The sequence below is a fragment of the Aptenodytes patagonicus genome, chromosome 25, assembly GCF_965638725.1.
Source record: "Aptenodytes patagonicus chromosome 25, bAptPat1.pri.cur, whole genome shotgun sequence".
Taxonomy (NCBI): domain Eukaryota; kingdom Metazoa; phylum Chordata; class Aves; order Sphenisciformes; family Spheniscidae; genus Aptenodytes; species Aptenodytes patagonicus.
Genome location: NC_134973.1, coordinates 6037420 through 6054194, shown reverse-complemented (window position 1 = coordinate 6054194; position 16775 = coordinate 6037420). Strand labels below are relative to the sequence as shown.

Here is a 16775-nt window from a genome sequence, read left to right as displayed (position 1 = left end):
CGGGGCTGGCGCAGGGGGGGAAAAAACAGCCCGGGGAGCTGGGGAGGGGATGGAGCGGCATCATGCTGCTCTCTGCTGGGCCCACTTGCCTGCAGCAGCTGCCACAGCAAGTCGAGGCAGAGCCCTGCCGCGCTGGCCGAGGCACTGTCGTGTTGAGCTCAGCGCAGGGACGGTGTGAACAGGCCCCTCCTGGGGTGCCCCGCTCTGTCCCGGGGAGAGGGCGGGTGCTCTGGGCACCGCTGTCTGTGGGGATCCTGCTCTGCCTCCCGACACCTCAGGGCGAGCCCTGAGCTGCCACCTCGCTGTGGTCTCAGTTGTTCGCTCTGGTGTTTCCAGCCTCCTGCTCAGGTTAAGCCAGTGTTGCCTCTTCGGGGGGCTCTTCCATAGGCTTGGGGCCTGCTGGCGGGGGGGTGGTGCTGTGCTCAAGGGTGGTTTGGAGAAATGGGCTGTTGCTTGCAGGTGCGAAGCCAAGGGGGTGATTTGTTGCAGAGTGAGCCTGCTGTGGCCTGGAGCTTTTGGGGCGTCCTCTCCCGTGGGGCTCAGCAGAGGGGCTGCGGCTGCCTGCTCCCTGCCCCGGGCATGAAGCAGGGCTGACTCTGGCCGTGGCCGGCGTGGGAGCTGGGTGTGCGCACTGTCTGGCTGTGTTTCTGCACCGTGGGCAGCAGATGGTGCCACTGGCCGCAGCCGTGTCACCTGTGCGGCACTGTGACCCTGGACGGGTCTTGCCTTGCCCTGGGCCTGCAGCCCGGTCAGACCAGGGCTGCGATAGCCGTGTCCCCTGCGGCTGCGGCAGCTCTGGTCCTGTGTCCGGCTGTTTGAGGATGCTCGGGGCTCACCCGGCCCCCTCGCTCCGCTGTGCTCCGATGCCTCGCAGCCCGGGGAAGCTGCAGTGGGGAGAGCATGTTCCTGGGGCGGCAGGGCAGGAGGTGCTGGTCCCGCTGACCTGTTCCCAGCACCCAGAGCATTGGGAACTGGCTGCGTCTGGCCTGGGTGCAGGTGTCCGCCTCGGTGGTGTCTGGCTGCGGTTTGCTGGCCCGTGTTATTTCCGGGACACACAGGAGCCGCCCTGTCCCGGGGTGTCAGTCCTGGGTCTCCATCCCTGCCACCCTCCCCTGTGCCCGCGCCGGGCGGTTCCTCCTGCCACCGTCTCGGTGCAGGGGGGGCTCAGCCCTGGGGGCGAGGGGACGGGCTGGGTCTGGGCTCGGGCTGGCGAGGTGGGCGGCAGGTCGCCGGGGCTGTGGGAGGGCGAAGCCACGTCTTCCCGGTCCGGACGAAGCCGCCGTGGGACCTGGGGCAGGGACGCGAATGGGCTTTTCACGGCGCAGCGTCCGATGTGCTCCCTCCGCGGCGGGGCGGGTGGGCCGGCGGCCGCAGGGTCCCGGAGCCCCGCGGGGGGGGCTCCGCTGCCGAGGGCCGGGGCCGTCGGGCGGGGCGGCCCCGGTCGCCGGTCCCGCCGGTCCCGCCGGTGAGGGCTGTGCCGGCGGGGGGAGCTGCGGAGCCGCCCGGTCCCCGGCCCGGCCCCGCCCCCGGCCCGCCCCCGCCGCGGCGGCGGGCGCCACTCGGCCGCCGGTGGCCTCGGCGGCGGCAGCGGCAGGATGCGGGCGGGCCGCGGCGCGGCGGGCGGGGAGGCGGCGGGCGAGGAGGAGGCGGCCGAGGCGGCCAAGCGCGGCGGGGCGGCGGGGCGGGCGCGGGGCCGCGGCGGGAAGGGGTCCCCGAACGGCGAGTGCCGGCGCGGGGAGCCGCCGCGGAGCCCCGGCCCGGAGCCGCCCCGCGAGCCCAAGGTCTCCTTCTCCTGCGGCGGCGGCGGCGCGTCCCCCGGCGGGGCCAAGGCGGCCGAGGAGGGCGCGGGCGAGGATGCGGGCGAGGAGGCCCGCGGGAGCCAGGCCAGCTTCATGCAGCGGCAGTTCGGGGCGATGCTCCAGCCCGGCGTCAACAAGTTCTCGCTGCGGATGTTCGGCTCCCAGAAGGCGGTGGAGCGGGAGCAGGAGCGCGTCAAGTCGGCGGGGGCCTGGATCATCCACCCTTACAGCGACTTCAGGTGCGCGCCCGGCCGGGCGGGGGGCGAGCGCTGCGCCCGGGACCCCGCGGGGCTCCGCGGTCCCGCGGGGCCGGTGCATCCCGCGGGGCCGGAGCATCGGGCCGGGCCGGTGCATCCGGCCCTGGCGACCGCGGGTGGGGACGGGGGGCGAGCGGAGCCCGGAGCCGGCCCTGCCGGCCGGGGAAGGGGAGGCCGTGCCGAGCCGGGCCGGGCCGTGCCCTGGGAGAGGGCACCTTGAGCTGTGCTGGAGGTGGCAGCTCGGATGCTGCTCGCTTGTGTGCAGGGAGGGGCTGGCGGCTGGGCATCCCCCTCCCCAGCGGAGCAGCAGTCATCCGGGGATGCCAAGAGCCCTCTGCTTTGACGGGGGGATGCCCGGGCAAGGGCATCCCCTCGTCCTTCCCGGGGCCTCAGGACGGCTCGGCCCAGCACAGACCCTCTGGAGCCCCACGGGGCTTTGGCTCTGCCCCCAAACCGCCCTGGGGGAAGGTGTCACCTTCCCCTCGCAGGGCCGGGGATCTGGGCTGGAGGACTGGGCTGGAGGACGTGCTGCTCTCTCCACTGCCAAGCAGAGCTTTGTGAAGGCTCCCCCTCCCCGAGGGAGACCTGATCCTGTCGCTAAGATTCAGGGAGTTTGAGGAGGGGTTCATCTCGCTCCCAAGAGGACCAGAGTCCCCAAGATCCAGCCTGTGCGGCTTCCAGCCGAAGAATGGCAAACGTGGGGAGAGACGCTCTGCAGCTCCATCTCCTTTCCACCCCCTGAGCCCTGGGGGAGCTCAGAAGCAGCAAATGCCTCCTGGGTTGCATGCAGGCTACCGGGAGGGATGTACGACTCGACCGGCTGTGGCAGGCGGCACGGCATCTTGCAGGGATGGGTGGCCGAGACCCTGCTGGCATTGCTGGCGAGCCAGCCATCGGGGGCCCCTGGTCCAGCGACCTTGAAGGGGCTGGGGGGAGCAAAGGGCTCAGCTCCAAGTTGTTCTGCCGCTGTTCTGGTATATGGTTTGGGGAGGCTCGAGGGAGGGTTCACTGGGTGCCGGTGTGAGGGACGCCACCAAGCTAGACCCTGGGATCTGTTCACCGCTGGTGTTGATGGGTCCCTGCTGGTGCAGGGGCCCCCAGGGCAGGTGGAGGCGGCCGTGGGCGGTGGGGTCTGCCCTGGCCAGGTGGGTTCGGAGCAGGGTCCAGTGCCTGCACCTCCTGCTTCTGCCCCCATGCACTGCTCCTGGGCTGATCTGCCGTCTTCCAGAGGAGCAGCTGGAGGCCCTCAGCCTCCTCTCGGGGCTGACCTCCCGCACAGGGGTCTTGCGCCCTTGCAGCAGACATTCCCATTGGGAACCTGCCGTTGGTATCCATTGGAGCCCCCTCCTTGGCTCACCGGCTGGGCACCAGGTCTGCTGCAGAGCCAGGGTAAGGGGAGGCTGCACCGCGTGGCCATCGCCGGTCCCGTGGCAGAGGGAGCTCTGCCATCCCTGCTGTGACTTGGGGAGGTGTGGTGGTGCCAGGCGGATCCCCAGCACCCGGGGGCTGGTGAACTGGGGGACTCTGCCCCTCTGTGCTGCCCGTGTTCTGCTTCACCCTCAGCAGCTGCGGGCTGTTGGGGGAGGCTGGGAGCAGGGTGACGGCCTGGCCCCGCTGTCCCCCACCATGACTGCACCGGGGCTAGAGCCTGCCCCACTCCTGCAGCCGACTCCGAGCTGGCAGAGCTGCGGCCCTGGCAGCAGAGCCACAGTGCTGCTGAGGGCAGGGTCTCCCTGTGGTGAGCCCGCGGCAGGAGCGAGGCCTTGAAGGCTTCCCTGGGGTGCAGCAGTGTCAGTCCCTGGGCTGGCACTAGTGGTGGGCAGGCAGACGCTGGTCTGTGCTGGGGTGACCTTGGGGAGTCACCCTGGCCGGCCTGCCCCGCGCTGGCTCCATCCCTCCCGGAGTCACTATCAAGACTTGAAACCCATTGGGGAAGAGCCACTGCCTGTGTTTCGATGCTGCAAGTGGCGTAGGAGAGTTCCCTGCCCAGCGGGGAGGAGCTGCAGGCAGAGCCACGGCATCGTCTGGCTCTACAAACGTGCACGTAAACAGGATCGGCTCAACGCAGGGCTGAAAGCCCAGTCATGAGGAGCCCACTCTGCTTGTGCATGTTGAGGACATGTGTCCATCTATTCCACATTGGTCCTGCCTTAAAAAAATATATTATGTTTATCTAGTAATGATAATGGAGCATGAACCCAGCTGTGTTTGCCCTGCAAAACCCATTTTCCCATCTTAAGATAAAATCATTACCCATCTGCATATGTGACATCATTTCATAATCGGAGTAATTTAGAGATCCTGTCTCCTCTTGGACATGGCGTGGTGATTATTCATGTAAAATTCAGGGGCAGACTTGCTCTAGGAACGAAAGTTGCTATTTACATAAATATTTAATTATTAGGAAGCAGCCTGGGTGGCTGGTTGAGATCATGAGCTGCAAATCTGGTAAAAGAGACCTTGTAAATTGTGCGCTGAAGTAGACAGCGTTGAGCAGAGCCACCCCCTTTTGGGTGGGGTGCTCAGTTGTCTTCTCTGTCTTCGCTGCTTCTGGTCTTTATCGATGGGAGGAAGAAACCCAGCTAGCATTGACTTTTTCATTATTTCTGTTGGTGTTTCTGCAACTGGGGTATCGCTCTTGGAGCGGGATTGGGAGCCGCGGAGCCACATCCAGCCCTCATTTTGCAGTGACCTGGGGCACGTTGCTGGTCTGGCTCCCATCTTTACACCCTGTACACACCCAGGAGCCAGGCAGGGGCGTGCATGGAGCCAGGGGTGCTGCGAGGCCTCGGGAGCAGAGACTCACGTGGAACCAGGGCCGAGGAGGAGGCCGGTGGCATTCCCAGGGGAGCGGGTGCTTCCCGGGGGTGCAGGAGCCCGGGGAGCGGGTGCTCCAGCTCTGCGGTCGATCCCTTCCCCTTCTCGCACAGTGAGAAACTTGCGTAAGCCCGGGAGGAGGATTCAGCCCAGGTGCCTTGCAGGATGCAGCAGTAATGCGGAGAGCTGCACGCAGCTGGTGATTCAGTGGTGGTGGTGGCGGTGCCTGTCTCCCCGTGACCACCACAGGGCTGCCTGATACGGCTACGCCGGCATCCCCTCCCACCAGCCCGGCACTCGCAGCCTTCCACGAGGCGTGGGGCTGGGTCTGAACTGTGGGTTTTCACTGCTGGCAGATTTCTGTTGCAAGAGCCGGTCCCACACCTGAACTGGGGGTGAAGCTGCATCCAGAGCATGTATCCCTGGTGCTGCTTGGCCGGAGCCTTCCTCTTTCGGGCTTAAAATGGTTTCTGGGGCTTTGCTGCTGCCTGGATGGTGCCACTGACCTGCTGGTGCCACCTCCTGAGCAGAGGGACTGGGCTCGCTGGCTGCTGTTGTTCCCGATGTGCACGCCAGTGCTGTGTGCTGCTGCTGGTCCCGCTGTTACGTTCCCTCTGGCGGGGGTTTTGGGGAGCTGTTCTCCCCCTCTGCAGCGTCAGTGTGGGGCAGTCAGACCTGGGGGTGCTGAAAGCCACCGCTCGGTCATCAGGGAAGAAAGGCTGCGACCAACTCCCTGGGAGGATTGTGAAGGTTTGGGTCCTTGAGCAGTTTGCAAAGCCTTTATCCCCCCACCCCAGGGACCCCCGGGGTAAAAGGCTTCTCCAGGGGAGAGCAGCACCGGTCATTGATCACAACTGGCTGTACTGGGACACAGGGGCACAGACGGCGCGTTGGGTGCTGTACCTCACCACTCACTCGGCTCGGGCAAACTTCTGCCATTGGCTTCTTAACCCACGTCTAAGAGCGACCTCGTTTTTAGAATATGAGTATTTAGCGCAAGTTTGTGAAGTGCTGATCCCGCACCGATCCTGCACTGCTCCTGCACTGATCCCGTGTTGCTCCTGCCTGCCGGGCAGCCTGGCTGTTTGCAGCCAGGGCCCCGGTCCGGGTCGAGGGGCTCAGCCCTCAGGGGTACCTCCCGCAGAGTGGGGTCTCGGGGAGTTTTGTCCGCCTGGGCAGGCTGGCGAGTGGGCAGCTCAGCGCCCGGTCAATGGGATCACTGTAGAGGGGAGTGAGGTGTTGACAATGGAGCTGAGTGGGGATGTCCCTGGTGTCCTGTGGCCGTGCCCCCCTGGACGGCTCAGGGGCTTCTCCTGGCCCCCTCCCAGGCGGTAACAGCGGGTGGATGGGGAGGCTTTGCTGGTGCGGTCGTTGGGATTGCCCCATGCCTCTCCGGCCTTGGGGTCTCCATCAGGGTTTTGGAGGTGCTGGGGAGGCAGCAGCTCTGCGAAGGGACGTGCTCCGGGGTCTCTGGAGCAGGAGCATGGTGGGACCCCTGGGAGCTGCTGTGGGGCAGTGTGGGGGCTAGGCTAGGCGCCCGACTCAGCTCCTGGCCAGGACCTGTGGGGCAGCACCACTGTGCCAGGCTTTGGGCAGGTGATGGAGTAGGAACGCAGCAGCCCCCGCTCGCAGAGGCTTTCGGCAGCTTCTGTCACCATCGCTGTCATTCAACTGGGTCAGGAGCAAGGGAGGGGGTGCCGAGGATCCTAATTAATTTGTTTTCAGATATTTTTAGTAGCCTGGATTGGATCTTTTTTTCTATGCACACACTGCCCTCTGAGGAAGAAAGCGTTGGCATTGCACCCAGGCCCCTGAAGAGATCTCACAGAGTCAGTCGTGTGTGTTGGGGGGGATCAGGAGCAGTTTATCTTTCTCAGCAGGCTGAATTCTGCCCCGGCTCAGCCAGATTGCAAAGGGATTTGAGCCAGAGGAGAGTTTTGCCCAGCTGGCGTGGTTATTTAATCTTTGTTCTTCACAGCTTTGCATGGCTAATGCCCCCATGGGACTCGCTTTGTGCAGCAGGGTCAGTTTGCAGTGCGAGCTGCTGGGGGGGTTTGCAGGACAGATCCAGCCTGGTACCGCCGCTGTTGGCTGCCCCGGCCCCAGCAGTGGCTCTGCCAATGCCGGCATCTCTGGGGGACTGTGGCATGTGGCTGGAGCCCTGGGGTCCGGCAGGGCCCACCAGGGCCATGGCCTCGCTGCCTGCGGGGCGTCACGGGGCACTGGAGCTGGTCGGTGCTGGCAGCCAGAGCTCATCCGTGGGGTGCAGTGGGAGCACAGCCCGCTCCTCCTGGCTGGGAGCTGGCAAGGGTACCCTGGAGACGGCCCTGGGTGTGAAGTCATCATTGTGCAGCAGTGACATCACTCACAGTTGCCACGGCAACATCTCACATGGGGAAAGGTGTCATTGGAGAAAGGTCAGGAGCTGGGATGCTCTGCTCCTTCTGGTCATGCGCTAATCTGCATGCTGGGGGATGAATCCAGCCCATCTCCCATTCCTGTGTGCAGGAGGTCCCCCCCCTCGTCCCCCCATCCCTGGCAGCGTGGCCAGGGCACAGCATGGCCGGGGCACCCCCTGCCCGTCGGTGGGCAGCGTGGCAGGGTGGGCTGAGCGGAGAGGCATGGGCAAGGGTCCTGCATGTCTGTGCACGTGGCACTGAGGAGCATCCTCCCCTCCTGCCCTCCAGGCAAACACTGGGGCATGGAGCAGGTGGGGAGCGAGGGGCCGGGGTCCCCTCCATATCATCCTGCCAGGCCGGGGCTGCTGTGACCTTGCAGGCGCTCGGAAAGGTCATTGGTGGCCCAGAGATGGGGACAAGGAGAAAGGGGAGAAGGATGGGGGTGAGGCAGGAGAGGGCGGAGGCGGCAGAGGAGCCGTGTAGCCCAGGCAGAGGCAAAGGCAAAGGCGGCCGCTCGCCCCCTCCACCGTCTGACCGGGGCCGTGGGCGATGCCGGCTCCAGCTGCAGCTGTACGTGATCTGCTGCACCGGGAGCCGTGGCGGCTCCTTCCACCGCAGCCACGCTGCCGGGGTCAGATATGCAGCCTCCGCCCTGCTCACCCCCGAAACTGGGACTGCAGCCTGGTCCAGGGAGGTGCTGGGGTGGGGTGGCCTCGGCCGTCCCCAGGGACGCTGTTCCCCATCCTCGGGTCCCCCTCTGGGAGCAGGGAGGGGTGGGGGCCGCTCCGAGGGCAGTGGTGGGGGAGGCCGGGCTCTCCCGTCCTGCCTCCACGCACGACCTTGAGCGCTGCCTGTGGAGAGTGCGATGGCCCCTTCGCGGCGGGTGGTTTGGGGATGAGGGTGGTCCCCAGCCCACGGGCTGCCCCAGGGTGGCTCGGCGGGAGGGTCTCCCCCGCCGGCACCTGCCTCATCGTTCTCCCCTCACTCTGGCACCTGCCTGGGTTTGGGTGCTCAGGGCAGACCTCTGGCCAAACCAGCAGAGCGGGAAGAGTCCCCTGCAGTGGACAGTCCCCGGCCTCATCCTGCACCCCTTCTGCACTTGCACAGCCCTATCTCAACCAGGTGGGACTGTGCTGGCCTGCAGGATCAAGGCCTGGGGGCAGTTTGGAGCGGGGGGAGCAGGATGTGGTCCCTGGGGAGAGGAAAGGGGTGCCTGTGGCCAAGGTGGCGTCAGAGTAGCACCCCAGTAGCGCGGGTCCCTTAGGGCAGGGTGTGATGGCCGGGTCCCCTTGACGTGGGGGGTGGCTGCGGGGCACTGGTGACACTCTCCTCCATCCTCTCACTCCCCAGGTTTTACTGGGACTTCACGATGCTGCTCTTCATGGTGGGCAACCTGATCATCATTCCCGTGGGCATTACCTTCTTCAAGGAGGAGACCACAGCGCCCTGGATTGTGTTCAATGTGGTCTCTGACACCTTCTTCCTGATGGACCTGGTGCTGAACTTCCGGACGGGGATTGTCATTGAGGACAACACGGAAATCATCCTGGACCCTGAGAGGATCAAGAAGAAGTACCTCAAGACCTGGTTTGTGGTGGACTTTGTCTCCTCCATCCCCGTGGACTACGTCTTCCTCATTGTGGAGAAGGGCATAGACTCGGAGGTGTACAAGACGGCCCGCGCCCTCCGCATTGTCCGCTTCACCAAGATCCTCAGCCTCCTGCGGCTCCTCCGTCTCTCCCGGCTCATCCGCTACATCCACCAGTGGGAGGAGGTAAGGGTCCTGTGGGATGCAGCTCGGCGGTGGGTCCCTCCTCCGGCAGCAGAGACTGGGACCGGCTGGAGAGAGCAGGAGCCAGGAGGGGCTCCTGCAAGGCCCTCGGGGCTCAGGGCTGCCCAAGGAGCTGGCGGGTTGGATGGGGTCTGCAGGGTTGTGTGTGGGGCTGGTGGGCGACTGTGACCCTCCCTGGAAGGGGGAGGCTCTGAGTGCCCCTGGGCATCCCCCACATTCCCCTCTGCTCTGTCCCCAAGGGAACAGCCAGGACATGAGAGCACTCCCGATCTGCTCCAGTGCAAAGGCAGTCCCTCCGGCTCCTCGGGGCCCACTGAGTGCAGCAGCCAAGCTGTGCCCTCTGTGTGTGTGTGTGCGTGCCCGGGTGCTGGGGTTTGCACAGCTGGTCCCGGTGCCATGGTACAGCAGCACCCACGGGTGACAGCATGGCCAGCACAAGGAGGCGTGTCGCCCTGTGCTCTGCCGGCAGCTCAACCACGTCCCCCTGCTCAGCTCCCTGCATGCTGGGGCAGGCGACGCTCCTTGCCTCCCGTCCCCTCTGGCTCCCTGCTCTGCCAGGACCTCAGGGAAGGGCTGCAGGAGCCCCAGCCCCTTGGGGGCGGCAGGACCCCTGGGTCCCCAGGGCAGGAGGCAGGGTGCTGCCCGGGCTTGGTGCACCCGGGGCTGCATGGGCTGGGAGGTGACGTGCCTTTGTGTTGGGATGTGGCATGCTCGGCTTTGCCGCGTGGCTCCGGCATGTGGGCTGGTGCCTCCTGGCAGCTCTGCTGGTTGGGGCTGTGCAGGTGCTCACTGCAGCGTGGAGCCAGCTGCACACCTGTGGGCTGGAGGGGCAGCGAGCACCTTCGCTCCCTCCTACTCCTCCTGCTCCACTGCCGCCGTGTGCCCCCAGGCCCGGTGGGGGCATGTGTGGCTCCTGGCCGGGCGTCCCCCCCGTGCAGGCTCCATTGGGCAAGAGCTGCCTGGCAGCACTGCAGGGACCCACAGTGCAGCCTGGGCACGGTGTCATCGGCCCTGGTGGCTGCAGGGATGGCCATGCAAAGACACGCGGCCACTCTGCGAGCTGCGGTGGGTGCTAGAGGTTTGTGCCTTGCAGCCCCCGCTGTGGCCCTGCCCCATTTTGTCAGGGGTCTGACTCAGTCCTGGCCTGATCCTGCAATGGGAAATGCTCCAGCGACTCGCATCCTGCAGCTCCATGGGGCTCAGCCTCCCCACACACACAGGGCTGAGCTTGGCTGTCCTGGCCGGTGCCCAGCAGAGCCCCGAGCCTTGCAGCGCTGCTGGGGGCTGCCCCCAGTTCCTGGGGCAGAGGGGTGAGGGGAACGGCTGCAGCTCCAGTCAGTCTGCCCACATCTCCCTGCCTGCATTTCCCTGCCCGCATCCCACCCTGCCCTGTGCCCTTCTCCCACACCTGCCTCTGGGGCTGGGTTCTGCTGCAGGAGCTCCCCGCACCTCCTGCAAACCCCCCATCCCAAAGTGTGTCCGTCCCCCACCATCCCTCCACTGCCAGGGCTCAGGCTCTGTGCCCTTTTCACTTTCAGATGGGACTTAGCAGGGAGAGCCCCGGGGACAAGTTAAACCTGTGCGTGGCTGTGCAGATTATCCTGGTAATCACATCTGCTTACAGGGGACAGGAGGGGAGCGCTGCCCCGATCCCCTCCAGGACCTTGCTTGCTCTCGGAGGCGTTGCGGTCAGGGCTGGTGGATGCTGTGGGAGCATCTCTGGGGGGGTCCGCGTGTGCCTGATTTTGCCCCCAGCAGCCTTGGTGGTGGCTGGGAGAGGGGCAGCGAGGGGCCACCCCGGGGGACAATTGCCACTGGCTGGAATGGGGAATGGACGTGCCCAAGGCTGGCAGAGATGGGGTTGGGGCTTCTCCTGCCTGTCCTTGCCCCAGGCTGCCCCTTCCCCAGCCCCTCGTGCTCCACCTTGTTCCCTCCCCATCACATCACACTGGCTCTGCCTTGTCCGGCCCACGCTGCGTGCCCTGCCTGGGCAGGCAGCCTCAGAGCCCAGCTCTGGGTGCAGAGGAAGAAGGGGACACCATGCCCTTGCCCTTGCCCTGCCTTTGCCATGCCCTTGCCGTGCAGCTGCTCCATGCGATGCTGTGGGGCTCCAGCCTTGGATCTGCAGCAGCGGGGAGACTGGGGGTTTCACTGCCAGGGGGTTAATTTCTTATTTTCTTTCTTTCCCCCCCACCGCTTGAATTCACCTTTTCTGGACCCTAAAAATATTAAAGGAAAAGGAACAAGACCTCAGCCCGTGGCTCAGTTTGCAACCAGGAGCACACATCTCTAACCCCCCGGCTTTGCCTATGCATGTGCCCTGGGGCGAGAGGTGCTAAGGCCAGGCTGGGACTGGGGACATGGCCGGGGGGGAAGCCCCGCTCCCACAGGAGCTGTGGGCTGGTGCTAGGAGTGAGGGGTGTGCTTGGAGCACCGAGTACCTGCTCTTGGAGGCATGCCCTTTGCACATCCCTCCACGGCCAGGGCTCTGGTCCTGGGAGCACCGTGGTGGGTCCCCGCGGTCACAGCTCCCTCCCGGGGGCTCTCCCAGGGCCTCTCCCAGGGTGTCGCAGATGGGTCTCAGCGTCTGATGCTCTTGTAGCCACTGGCCCTGGGGGGATGCAGCCCTGTCCCTGTCAGGGTGGGATCTCCGGCAGAGCAGACTGTGTGGAGTTGCCCTGGCTGCTCTCCCCAGATCGGGGTCGCCCTTCAGCCCCACCCTGATGTGGGCACCTCGGACACTCTTTACCGAAAGCCAACCCGTGGTTGAGCCTGGCTGCCCGCACCCGCTGCCCCGGGGGCTGCCCTGCTCCCTCCCCAGTGCCCAGAGTATTTGGCTCTCCCTGAGCATCCGCCAGCGCCGGCTTATCCTCATCAAAGCTCGCAGCCATTAGCGCTTTCTGGGGCGACAGCGTGGCGGCATCCCGCTGTCTATAAATAGGCAGGTGGAGCGCAGCCGCCTCGGGGAGTGCTGGGGCCGGGCCAGCTGTGAGTGCCTATTTCAGCTGAGGCCGTGCGGGTCGGTGCCCTGAGCGGGGCCGGGCAGTGGGGGGGATGGTCCCTGCGCTCACTCCCTGCCACCCCACCCCGGCCCCTCCACCCGCAGATCTTCCACATGACCTATGACCTGGCCAGCGCGGTGATGAGGATCATCAACCTCATCGGCATGATGCTGCTGCTCTGCCACTGGGACGGCTGCCTCCAGTTCCTCGTGCCCATGCTGCAGGATTTCCCCCAGAACTGCTGGGTCTCCATCAATGGGATGGTGGTGAGTGCCAGCCCTGACTGCGCCGCGCTCCCTGCCTGCTCCCCCCAGGCCCCCCTCCAGCCCTGTGTCATCTGGCCTCTCTCCACTGACCCCAGGAGATGCCAGCCCTGCGCCAGCCGGTGCTGTGCTGCCCTGATGGTGCGAGTGCGGATGGTGCACAGGGCACCTCATGCTGCTGCAGGCGGTCTCCCTGGCGAGGTCTCGCAGGACCCAGGGCACCGGATCGATCCGGGTGGGAGGAAGATGCTGACACAGCACTCTGCCCTGTCCCCTGCCGCCTTCTACTGCTAATTAGCAACAAAGCTGCTATTAATAAATAATGGACCACGTTTCTAATTGCTCCCTCTCAGCCCTGCAGCCTGCTACAAATGGCTCTTCTCCCTCTGTCCATCTCGTCCCGTTCTGCTGGTGTTTCCAATCTCTGCTCTGTTCCCTCTGCCTGGCTTCCTCTCCTTCCTCTCCTCCTTGTCTAGTGCTTCTCCTGGGGGGAAAACCAGGGCTTCACGTGAGGCTGGGATGGGGGATTCCTGCCCCAGGAGCCACCAGCCCCTCCTTGCCTGAAGCTGCCTGCTGTCCCAGCCATGTCCACAGGGTCCCGAGTGTGAGTGGTGCAATAACTCGGTGGCTTCCACAAACTTGGAGCTTGTTCCCATCACACCATTTCACAGGGGCTCGCTGTGCTTTTGTATATCAGCTTAAAAAAAAAAAAAAAAAAAAAAAAAGACTACCTAAAGCAAAGCCAGGTGGGCGGTGAGGTGCAGAAACCCATCAGGAAGGAGCAGAGCACTGCAGGATCACCACAGCCCCAGCCATGCCTGGCGTTGGGGTTTGTTTGGATCTCACCTGCATGGTGAGATGGTCAAAAACAAACAAACAAACAAAAAAAACCCCCTATTGCTGAATGCTGTTGGGAAACGCAGGCAGACAACCTGGCTCATCTGCCAGGCCTGAGTCAGGGCATTGTACCCACGAGTGCCTGTACACACACGGGTACATGCGTGCAACACATACATGCGTGCGAGCAGCCATGCACCAGCCAGGGCTGAGCGCCGCCACCGTCCTTGTTGCTGCAGAATGACTCCTGGAGTGAGCTGTACTCCTTTGCCCTCTTCAAGTCAATGAGCCACATGCTCTGCATCGGCTATGGGAAGCAGGCACCCGAGAGCATGACGGACATCTGGCTGACGATGCTGAGCATGATTGTGGGGGCCACCTGCTACGCCATGTTCATCGGCCACGCCACCGCCCTCATCCAGTCACTGGACTCCTCCCGGCGCCAGTACCAGGAGAAGGTAAGACTGGGCCGGACGGGCACCTCACCCAACCGTTGCATCCCCTCCTGGAGCCGCAGCAGCACCTGTGGGTGCAGACAGGCAGGGCAAGAGCTCCGTATCAATACCATCCGCAGGGCAGGGACGGGGTGGTGGAGTGGGACCAGCCAGGAGGGGCCTGGGACCCACCCCATGGAGCGGGGACGTGTGTGTGTGTGGGGTCCCGGCGCCGCAGCCCCAGCCTGTCTGGGTGCTGACGCCACCTCTCCCCGCAGTACAAGCAGGTGGAGCAGTACATGTCCTTCCACAAGCTGCCCGCCGACTTCCGCCAGAAGATCCACGACTACTACGAGCACCGCTACCAGGGCAAGATGTTCGACGAGGACAGCATCCTGGGGGAGCTCAACGAGCCCCTGCGTGAGGTAAGGACCCTGGGGGCCAAGCACCTCTTGTTCCAGCTTTGCAGCTCCAAGTGTGAGTATGTCCATGCGCAGAGTCTGTGTGCTGGGATGTCTGCGTGCACTGACACCTCTGTGTTTGTGAGCCTGCCCTGGGGGGGGAGCCATGTCCCTGCCTCCTGGTCCCTCACCTCCTTTCCCTGCAGGAAATCGTGAACTTCAACTGCCGCAAGCTGGTGGCCTCGATGCCGCTGTTTGCCAACGCGGACCCCAACTTCGTCACGGCGATGCTCACTAAGCTGAAGTTTGAGGTGTTTCAGCCGGGCGACTACATCATCCGCGAGGGCACCATCGGCAAAAAGATGTACTTCATCCAGCATGGGGTGGTCAGCATCCTCACCAAGGGCAACAAGGAGATGAAACTCTCCGATGGCTCCTACTTCGGAGGTGAGTGCTGCAGGGGGCTGAGCCTGGGTCCCCTCCCAGGGTCTGTGAGAGGCACCAGGATGCCTCTGCTGTCCTGGGGCACCCACCACTCAATGGTTCTCGTCCCTTGCTCCTGGCCTGCCCCTGTTTCCAGTCCTCGCTGGCGGTGTTTTGACTTTGGCACCGGTGTGTTCTCTGCAGAAATCTGCCTGCTGACCCGCGGCCGGCGCACGGCCAGTGTCCGGGCAGACACCTACTGCCGCCTCTACTCACTCTCGGTGGACAACTTCAACGAGGTGCTGGAGGAGTACCCCATGATGAGACGGGCCTTCGAGACTGTGGCCATCGACCGCCTCGACCGCATTGGTAGGGCACAGGGGGCTCTTGGGGGTGGGGGCGAGGGGGCTGTCCTGGCAATGTGGGACAGCCATGGCTGGGGTGGGGGGGCCAGCGCAGCCCCAGCGCAGGGGGTCTCATAGCACTCCCCATCCCGGCCCCCTCCCTGCAGGGAAGAAGAACTCGATCCTGCTCCACAAAGTGCAGCACGACCTCAACTCGGGCGTCTTCAACAACCAGGAGAATGAGATCATCCAGGAGATTGTCAAGTACGACCGGGAGATGGTGCAGCAGGCGGAGCTGCAGCAGCACACGGCCATGTACAGCCCCGTCCAGCCCCAGGTCACCTCCGCCATCGCCACCCTCCAGCAAGCCGTCGCCATGAGCTTCTGCCCGCAGATGGCCAGCCCGCTGGTGGGCTCCATGGGCCTGGGCTCGCCCCACATGATGCGTCGCCTGCAGTACGCCCAGGCTGTGCCCAGCCCCTTCGCCGTCTCCCCCGTCTTGCTGCAGCAGAGCCCCCTGCAGCAGCCGCAGCCCCCTGTGCCCCATGCCAACCCCTCGCCCTCGCAGGACCAGGCGCAGCCTGTGGCCCTGCCCGCCTCCACCAGCACCTTTGCCACAGCCAGCCCGCCGTCCCAAAGCCCCCTGGCCAGCCGGACGTTTGCCTACGGAGGTGCCCCAGGGCAGCTGGGCTCCCAGCTCTCCCTCAGCCAGCAGCAGGTGCCTGGCTCGCCCCAGCGCCTGGCCGCCCACAAAAGCACACAGGCGCTGCACACCAGCAGCCTCAGCCAGGATTCGCGGCCGCTGTCGGCCTCACAGCCCTCCCTGCCCCACGGGCTGGTGGCCGGCAGCACCCAGAGCCCTCCAGCCTCGGCCCGCGAGTCCTGCGCCTCCATCGGCGGGGGCCCAGCCACTGCCTCTCCGGGCCCCGGCCCACCGTCCGGGCTGCGGAGCCAGGTGCCCTCACGGGGGGCTCCGGCCCACCCGGCGTCCACGGGCTCGGTGCACACAGGGCCGCCCGCCCTGCCGCAGGACTCGGCGGCAGCCCGCAAGGATTCGGCGGCCAGCACGCCCGACACGGACCCAGCCAAGTCCAGGCTGTCTTCCAACTTGTGACCTCCGCGCCACGCCGGGCGCGGGGACAAGTGCACGGGAGGGGGCTGCAGCAGTGAGTCTTGTCTCGCCCCGCGCCCATCCTGCACCGCCCTGCCGAGGAGCACTGGGTGAGGGCCGTGGCTGCCCCACCAGCTGCCTCCTCCCACCGCGGCCCCAGCCCCACTCCCCGGCTTCCTCCCGCCGCACGCTGCAGAGTGGGGTAGCTGCCGGGGGTGGGCAGCACCTGCACCCCTCCACCCACCACTGGGACACAGTGGGGGGGCCGGGCTGAGCCCCCCAGCTGCGTCACCTCTGACCAAAGTCTGGCCCCATCTCCCGCCCCCCATGGCGAAGCCCTGCTGCCCCCAGCCTCCCCGGCTGCTCCATAGAAGCCACAGCTGCATCATCCCCTGTGATCAACTCTGTGTATGATATATATGACCTGGATACATACCCGTACGTGCGCATCCGCAGGACACCTCCCTGGGGCTTTAGGCACGCTGGCCAGCCCCAGTGCCTGCACGTATCCCTGCTTCCCCTCCCACAGACCCCAGGCGAGGGGTGATGGTCCAGGACTGGAGGTAAGTTGGGGGGGCGGGGGGTGTCTGAGGGACGGTCACCCTGAGGCTCACACACACGCTGTTCCCCCAACCCGACCCCAGGGCTGGGGGGGTAAATGCAGCCCGACTTCCCCATAGTCAGCGTTAGGACGGAGGCAGACGCTGGAGCCTGGGGACCCGAGCCCTGGGGCTACCCCATGGGCAGGCGCTGCCCCACAGGCAGTCCCAGCTGTAAGGCTGGGGAAGGCACACGCTGCGTGTACCAGCATGCCTCTGTGTGTGCACCTACAGATGCACGTGTGTGAAGGGGGGGGGGGGGGTGCGTGGGGTGGGGTGGGGTGTGCACACACACAT

The 16775-nt window shown here is 65.3% G+C and overlaps 1 protein-coding gene across 1 annotated transcript; it reads left to right on the top strand.

Annotated features, from left to right (window-relative positions):
* The first annotated feature begins 1580 nt into the window (after window positions 1–1580).
* Window positions 1581–16714, top strand: HCN2 (hyperpolarization activated cyclic nucleotide gated potassium and sodium channel 2). Its single transcript, XM_076359537.1, has 8 exons — window positions 1581–2038; window positions 8623–9046; window positions 12171–12332; window positions 13406–13624; window positions 13879–14025; window positions 14208–14448; window positions 14629–14793; window positions 14936–16714. The coding sequence occupies exons 1-8, from the start codon at window positions 1596–1598 to the stop codon at window positions 15880–15882; spliced, it is 2748 nt and encodes a 915-aa protein (XP_076215652.1). The 5' UTR covers window positions 1581–1595; the 3' UTR covers window positions 15883–16714.
* Window positions 16715–16775: the final 61 nt, after the last annotated feature.

Coding starts and splice junctions, on each gene's coding strand:
- HCN2 (XM_076359537.1), top strand. CDS start 1,596: ATGCGGGCGGGCCGCGGCGCGGCGGGCGGGGAGGCGGCGGGCGAGGAG. Junction 12,333..13,405: donor TCTCCATCAATGGGATGGTG/GTGAGTGCCAGC, acceptor TTGTTGCTGCAG/AATGACTCCTGGAGTGAGCT. Junction 14,794..14,935: donor CGACCGCCTCGACCGCATTG/GTAGGGCACAGG, acceptor CCCTCCCTGCAG/GGAAGAAGAACTCGATCCTG.